General features: G+C 37.0%; 1 protein-coding gene across 2 annotated transcripts in view; it reads right to left on the bottom strand.

Moving 5' to 3' along the window:
• Positions 1–2,213: 2,213 nt before the first annotated feature.
• LOC146608622 (gamma-aminobutyric acid receptor subunit beta-3-like) overlaps positions 2,214–8,737 on the bottom strand; it is an 83,573-nt gene continuing 77,049 nt past the window's right edge. The window contains exons 9-11 of one of the 2 annotated variants that reach the window (XM_085347949.1): positions 7,343–7,590; positions 5,932–6,000; positions 2,214–2,585 (exon numbers count right to left, since the gene is read on the bottom strand). In XM_085347949.1, coding sequence (XP_085204075.1) covers positions 2,214–2,585; positions 5,932–6,000; positions 7,343–7,590 — 689 coding nt within the window. The remainder of the gene's footprint in view (positions 2,586–5,931; positions 6,001–7,342; positions 7,591–8,737) is intronic. The other variant, XM_085347950.1, reaches the window with a different exon arrangement.

Here is an 8,737-nt window from a genome sequence, read left to right as displayed (position 1 = left end):
GCGAACTGCTCCAGTGCGAGCACGAGATCCCCACCTCATAGAACCAACAGAACCACATCATCTGCAAAAAGCAGTGATGAGATTCTGAGGGCACCAAAGTGGAAGCTTTCTGCCACCTGGCTATGCCTAGAAATTCTGTCCTTAGGTGTACACTACGTACAATTGCCTGTACCATGACTGAGCGTGATTGTTGTCTTACACAACTGGTGACATACTGTCATCTCACATGCCTTGTAGATTTGTTAATTACCCAACACAGTGATTTTCATCGAAACACTTATTGTGGAGTAAGTATTGGAATTATCATCACTGGTGACAGGGTTACTGTCATACATTTTGTTGGAATTCACTGGTTTTTGCAACAGGAATTTGTCCAGGGATCAGCCAGTCAATGCAGACCTCTATGGTAATGTCTTGAGGGATCAATGCAGAACATTTAGCACGGAACTACAAAAACTGTGGTGTGTCAGCACTAAGTGCATTCAAAATGCATGTTTTCTTGACAACATCAACACAAATCTGTTTGCTAGATTTGCTTCATCCAGATTATGTAAAAGAAAATCAATCTGAAATGTTGAGATACTTGAGTGGATCCAGTGAGCAATAGAGAAACACAGGACTTCTGTTAAGTGACCTTAAAATGCACTGTTAACAGTGAATGGTACGTGAGAAGATAACCTTGAACTAAAGTCTACTGACCCAAATTTTAAATTTTCAGAGGCCCATCCCTGGAACTTTTTGATCCCACCTCTCATAGCTATATATAGATATATATATACATGTATATATACATATACACATTTATGTATATACACACCTATGAACTTATGTACAAAAAATGGGTCTTTTATTCTATTACCACAACGGAGATGGCGCAAAAGAAAACAAGAATAGATTAGGAACTCAAATGAAGACCTCAAGACGCAGAGTACAAAAATATCATAATATTTCATGAGATAAGTAATAACTGTATTGCCCAAAAGGCCCTTGGCAGTTTTCTTAAACAGTTTTTCTAGAATGTTGGAGAAATTTAAGTGCAATTCTGTCATGCTATCACTTGAAAAGTGTTGTTGGTTGAAGGTAGAAGAGGAAAGAAATGGCAGTTGTCATAGTTGTGCTTATTATTTTCTATTCCCCTTATCAAATGACCAAAAAAGTTATTTCAGCGACATTTTTTTTGTTTGGTTTTTAAGAAAAAGACACCCAAAAAATTCAGAACCTGAGTCATAATCATTCTGAACAGAGGACAAAAACCTCCGCTTCAAACTCCTAACCTCCAGCTGGTCATCGGTGGTCAGTCTAGGGTCAGTTCTAGGGTTCTGTTTAATTAACATAGGAAACGGGCACATTTGAAGAAACTATGTTACCTTTCAAATGAAGTACATTCATTTTGGCCGTACAGTTTTTTTTCTGGATGTTCCAAGTAGGTGATAAAGTCTTTAAAAAAGGGTAGATGTTAGCCTAAACCTACCCCTAAATGGGTTGCCAGTGACCTGGGGGATGTTAAGAGTTTGAAGATATTGTGTTTGGGTAAAGGTTTACCAGTTCAATGCATGATAAATTGTATTTAGTAGGAAGTATATTATTAATGCTATAAACAAACACACATTGGTTTGTTGCTGTGAAGTTGTGCTATTACTGAAGGCAAAAAGTACTCTTTTTTTTTTCTTCTACGGCTGATCATTACATGCATTAATAGTGCATAGGGTAAATGATTTCTAGGAGTTGCCTGCACTTATCTGATCACCTGTGTAGTATAAAGATTTCTTACTTTTTTGATTAGAAAAATCTTTAACTTAACTGGTTCTTGTTTCTTTTTCTTTTTTGCAAATACTGTAATATTTATTCAATTGCTGGCTTTGTATCTTGCTATTTACACATTACTGAGAGGGCAAATGTGTTGGGAAATGACTGTCACAAATCCCAATTACAGTACATACTTTCAAAAATAAAAAGAACTCGGTACTAAGGGTTCAAACACTGCAAATATAAAAACAACTTAAATGAGAACTTGGTCCAAAACTCGGTAGTCTTTTCTCAGTCTCTTTTTCACTTTTGTCTTATTGTGTTACAGTCTTCAACGTGGCAGATTCCATCATGTATAAAAGCAACAGAGAAAAGGAAGAAAAACAAATGAAATGAAAAAAGTCACAAAAAAAAAAACAACAACAAAAAAACAAACCAGAATAAAACACCTCAACAAAACAGTCCAATCAGACATAGTAGAGCCAGTAGATGAGGTTGAAGATTGAGAACACGGAAGGGAAAATGATCCGTGACCAGCGATCAATGGCATTTACATCCGTCAGGTCGGGGATTTTGATTTTTAACTGCGAGGACCGCCTCCGCAGGCGGCTGCGTTTCATCTGAGCGGAGCGGTCCAGGGAGTGACGGCTAGCAGAACATGGACCGACTCCGCCACTCTGCTTGCGATACTGGATGTGCGATGAGGCAGTGCTGTCCAGCTGCACCATGGACTGAGAGTTCCTAATGTCTGCCACGCTGGTGGTGATCTCACTTCCTGCCACTTCATTATGGATTTCCAGGGTGGTCAGCAGAATGTTCCCATGACCATGTGGCTCTGCCTGAATGGAGAAAGAAAACAGTTATGAATATCAGCACTTTAGGAACCTTCCCTCCAAGACCAAGAATTGAAGGAATCCTGAAAGAAAGATTTTCATGGCCGTCTGGGGTTTAAAGTCCGTACCACCCGAACCCTAGCTCCATTTGTTGGAATGATTATTTTTTTGTTTCTTGGGAGAAGAATATAATTTAAAAAAAAAAAAAAAAAAGCATTTTCTGATTGCCCCTTGAGTGAGTATTAGCATTATTGTTAGGGTTGGGTCCCATCACCTTTGCAACCTAGCCCTCAAACGGTTAAAATATCTTGCATTGAAAAACGGAACTAACACTAGGAAAACAGGAAAACATACATTGCAATACAAATACTGAAGTAACAAATGGGCCTTGTTAGGCTCATTGCTACTTTGTTTCCACCAGTATGACATTGCATCTATTAGGATGCAAAAATGGGAGGCTCCTTTTAAAGCACTGTTACGCATTTTCTTTTCTTTTCTCATGCCCGACCTCATCTGAATTCCCCCATGAGATTACATATCAAACATTGTTTTTTTCTTTTATCTGAGCCCTTGTGGTTCAAACACTTTCAAAACAAAGTGTTGAAAAAGTTTCGAGGATTATTGTATTTCTTCAAAGGATGGATGGCTTAGTTTTACTCAAACTCTGCATCACATCATATAAAAATAAATAGGAGCTACCGTAGACTTCATATTAATGTTGATTTTGGCAGCTTACATAAACAAATGTATCTGTCAGGCATTGTTGACCTTTTCTGCATAAAGCCCACACAATTGTTCTATGCAATCAAAGTGAGCTTGTTCTATCAGGTGGCAGTAATGGAACATCGGCTGTCCAAAACAAGGCTAACCAATAATCCAGACTGGAAATATGTAACACCACCTGACATTCGGAGGACACTGGTCTTTATTTTTCAAGTTGTAAAAGGCAAATTATTGTAACTTTCAACTTTAAATTCACATCATGAGATGCCCTCTTTTTAAAAAAAAAAAAAAAACCATTTTTGAGTAATTTTCGATGGCTAGCTAGCTAACTTAGTTGCATGTCCGTTAACCTTGTTGAGTTTCATTAATGCACGAACACCATTCTGATTGAGACCATAAACTCAACTGAAAAGTATTTCCTGAGGTCACAGATAAGAGACAAGTGAAGAGTCATTTTCCATAGAGTTTTGTCTCTGTGGAGTTAGTCAGGATTACTCCCTCTACTCCTTATTCACTCCATTGTAGCAATGGTTTGGAGAAGCTACAACACGCTTTGGCTGAATAGCACGTTGAACGCATTTACTATATGGAATTAGGTCTTCAGTTTGCTAAAATCAAAAATGAGAAAAAAAACAAACAAAAACATATTTGTCACATTTTAACATGCAAATATTCACAGAATTGACTTTTTTTTTAAACATTGTGACTATAACTGTAATCATGTTGCATTGCTGCTGCACATTAATATGCCAATATAGTCCATGATAACACATTAAATTGCTAACCTGATACATCAGTTGAATAGAAGTTATTTCAGTTCATTCATTGTCATATTCAACAGTTAAATTCAACACAAGATACAATACATCATAATCCATGCTTATGATTATAGACAAATCAACATTAATGAAAAGTAGTGATTGCTCATGCAAATGTAGCAACTGTGGAAGTCCCATCGTTCCTTTTTGTTTGAGTTAGAATTAAAACTGCTGCAAGAAGCTTGTTATTGTGAGGTGTTTGATTTACTAATTATTAGCCTATGCACTACCCCATCCAGAAGTTTTATTTTTCATGTGCTATACACTATATTATATTTCAGAATATTTTATTGTTTTTTTTAAAGCACTGTGATCTATCTCTAGTCTGCTTACCTGGTGATGTGAAGCACTTAGCATACAGGCTTTTTTGGAAACAGGTTATACTGTTTAAAATGTCAATATACACTGATTTTCAAATCATTTAAGACATATTTTTAATTGGGAAGCATACGGCAACTTGCCCGTATGTGAAGGCAACGTTAATGCTGTACAGCAACTACAGATTTTAGAGCATCACATGCTACAATCCAGACGACACTATTTCCAGGGATGGCCTTAATTGTTTCAGAAAGATAATGCCAAAATGCATTCTAGAGATATGCCCACATCATGGCTCTTTACAAATTCCTACTCTCTCTCAGTTATATCATTTAAGAAAAGCTCTGTCAAAGAATGCCTTGTAGAGTGGTAAACATATTTTTATTGCAAATTTAATGAAAAATGTGCTAGATTAGCATATATTCTTAAAAAAAAAAACATTATGGGTTTAACATTTGATAAATTGTCTTTGTACTATTTTTAATTTAACACAGGCTTTAATTAATTAGTAAATCACTCATTTCTATTTTTATTTTACACAACATTCCAAATCTTGTGGAAATAGGTAGAAATCTATCTTTGTACTTATATTTAACATGTAGTACAGCTACATTTCTGATTTTAGTGCATGTACTGCTTTCACCAGAGTCTGACTGATTTATGGTCATGCCAGTAAATGACATTATTAGCTATTTGAACAATTTGATGGTTACGTAGAGATTATGCAATTTCCCTGTTGTCAAATGTGTCTGGGATGCCACAAACACAATAACCGAAGGAGTAAATAAATTAATGGTTATGGAAAAAGGTTAGGCAAATCTGTTTCTTTTGTGTGTCTAAAAGAAAAAATATACTATCTGATACAGCGCAATATCAGATTTTTAAATCACCAAATATGGGTATCAGTCTTAAATATCATATATCAGTCGGGCTCCAGTAATCAAGAATTACCACATAATAAAAAAGCTTATGGTGGCTACCAATCATCACTAGACTCAATACAACTTTTTGGAGTGTAATAAACCTGAGGTTAAATATGAACTGTTTTTCAAGTCTTATGTTATTAAATCAAATAAAACAGTCACTTTAGTATCTTTCTTTGTAAATATGCTGCACTCGTTCCCTATATTCAGATTAATTCATTTGTTTTGTATACCACTGTGCATGGTGGGGGACCTCTGCAGTGACTACCCACTGGCAGGTGGACTGCTTCACCACATTCTTACATGCACTGTGAAAGAAATGGCTTCACTGATGACTTCGATGAGGAAAGATATACAGACAGCATGCATTCAAAATGAGCTCTGAAAGGAGGAAACAAGTCATATCAGAAACACCAATGTGGCAAATCTGCGATGTCATGGAGATGTCTGCGATTGCTCAGTTTATCACATGGATGGAGAAATATTTTTGCATCAAGGCAAAAGAAAACGCATCCATGTCTGCTGATGATGACGGCGAATTGAAGGGTCTCACTGAACAAAACAACTCACCGAGCGTGAGTGGCGAAGACCTTTAACCTGATTGGACCGTTTTAGGGACGCGGTCCTACTACCTGCCTCCTGAGGAGATGAAGATTTTCAGCCACATGTTGGGAACAAATGTCTGAAACTTTTTTTTCTCCATTTAACCAATATATTTTGTGACTGAACACTATGAATAAAGTAAAGCAGGTAAACAGCATACAACGTTCCCCTTTTGTTATACATATCCTGATATGTGAATATGAAAGTAAAGAAACTGATAATTATTCTTGAGAATAACTAACATACAGCTCCATTGACAGGTTTAGTTATCCTGCTAGGACTGTGGACATTCATATTTTTTCAGTACAACAAAAAATGTCATGTCATTCACATTTTTCACTCATTTTCAAAAGTGTCTAACAGGCAACAATCCCTAATGTAGTACCTCACTCTTAACTGTTGAAAAGAAAAGAATCCTTTTAATTTTGAGTATTAACAAAATGCATTTGGACAAACTTATTCCACATTAATGTCGACAAATCACAAAAGCCATCAATGGAGTTATAGAACAGCACATATTAGCCCTTCTTTTCTCCTATTTTCTTGGTGCTAAAGAATGGCCATATTGACCAGCAATGGCGCTGGTACTCACATACAGCTAGAGTTGAGCAGGTACAAGTTCTGAATGATCTGGTCCACTTTTACTAGCATGCACTGCCAAAAAGAAAAAACAAACTTCTGAAAGCAGCTACATATATCACATACAAGTCCAGCATCACACCATTTCATTTGGCAAGACATTTCTCTTCAGTGTACTCACACTCCCAGAACGTTTTGGCAGCGCACCAGCTGCCGTCCAGCCGTGCTGTCGGCTATATAGCATGCTAGCAGCGTTTGCCTTTAAAGCTAAATAGACAGTGTTCAAATTTTATTCAGTATCTACAACGTATTATCACCCACGCCACATTTTATCAGCCTTCCTGCCGAGCTAAATCCTGCAACTTCTCACTTCAAACTTATAGTATATACAAAGCCTCCTATTTGGGCCTGTCTATTAACTTTTTGAAGTTACGCAAACAGTGTAACGTCAGCAACACCAGCTACACTATGGCTACATTAAGCTTAGAAAACTCTTACCTACATGTTTACTGTCAGTAGTATTCAGGTGCTGGTAACAAAAAAAATATCTTAAAACAATAAATAGTTAATTTTTAAATAACAATAACGATGGCATTTGAAATTAGAATGAAGAAGACTCGAAAGTTTTCATGTTTGGCTTTTGATTTTAAAGGCAAAGCATTTTCACTGCTGGCTTTGGTGGCAGATTTGAAATATTCACAAATATGTAACAAACTTCCCAGATTCCTTGATTTTCTCTGCTGCTGTTGTGATAATACACACCAGGTATCCAGTGATCAATAATCAAATTCAAACCTACCCTTGCCGCGTCGTACTTAGCCGCCCTCTCGTTGTTGGCCTTTTCTGCCTTCTCTGCCAGTTTCTTTTGCATTTGTGGGCCCCTCCCGAAGAAGATGTAGTTGACGAAGGCGTACTCAAGCAGGGCCAGAAAAACCATGACGAAGCAGCCCATCAGGTACATGTCGATAGCCTTAACGTAGGGGATCTTTGGGAGTGTCTCCCTCAAATGGGTGTTGATAGTGGTCATGGTTAGCACAGTGGTGATCCCTTCAAATAGAAGAAAAAACATTGTATTTTTGATCTATATATTTACAGCAAATGCCTACAGCAGAGACAACAACTGGTCTACAGATTCTCGGCAAGCACTAAAACACTTCTTCTTAAATAGAAAAAAGAGAGAAAATGAAATTGCCAGAAACGATCCTCAAGGCAACGCACTATATAGTTTGTATAGAACAGAGATGTCAGTAGCCCTCAGGAGATGTTAGCTATGGAAAATATGGTGCCAACTTTAAGAAATCCAAGTCTTGTTAAGGACGAACATGTCTACTTTAGAAAGACTAGGTAGCTGAACCAAAGGGATAACAATTGGTTGGACTGTTTATCTAATGAGGTGATGGACTGGGCTTATAAAACATGACTTAAGTTTAGTTGGTTTTATATTCAAAATCATCTTCCTGTGTACTTTTGTACCATTTGCTGGCACAGCCCCATCATCTCTAATGAATTTTCTCTATTAGGATGTTACTCTTGAAGTCTACTAGAATCCTGAAACAACAATTCACGTTTGCTCTTTCCACAAGTTTGAGATCCATGAAAGAAGGCACAGAGTAGGAGGTCAGCACGACGATCAAAAATAGAAGCCATGTCTTGACATGCTCATGAAGAAGTGATGAGGTTTTTGATTTATATGGATGCATTGTAGTGTTTTTATGCTATTGTACCTTGTTGAAAATAACAAAAATGCAGGTAGGTCTTCTGGGTCTGACTAAATAGACAATAAGAATCAAAAGAAAAGCTCAAAACATGTTAGACTGCAAAGAAGCTGAACCTAACATCTGGCTTACTTGTTGGGTGTATCTTACACACGAAATATTTAAAAACCCACTTGCATGTAGTATGCCATTGCTGCCCTATATAATCGCATATCTTGGCTTACCTCATTAAAACAAACAAACAAAAAACCCTCACCTCTCGGACTGTTATCCTTTTAATTGAGGCTTTTAAACTAATCACAGTAACATTACTGGATTTAGATCACTCAGCAAAATGTTTCAAAGACAAACTGTGGAGGAAGTCTGTTTTTTTTTTCTCCGAGGCTTCCTCATGACCAATCTTCATAATCAATCCTGGATGGTATATCTGACGCTTAATTAGTCCGAGACTGTCTTTAAACAGATGCTGCTGTCTCGAC

The sequence above is a fragment of the Diplotaxodon limnothrissa genome, linkage group LG23 (assembly GCF_057381915.1).
Source record: "Diplotaxodon limnothrissa isolate DT_005_m linkage group LG23, D_limnothrissa_male_GT1.1, whole genome shotgun sequence".
Lineage (NCBI taxonomy): Eukaryota > Metazoa > Chordata > Actinopteri > Cichliformes > Cichlidae > Diplotaxodon > Diplotaxodon limnothrissa.
Note: the sequence above shows the minus strand (reverse complement) of the source record. Positions and strands in the feature narration are given on the sequence as shown.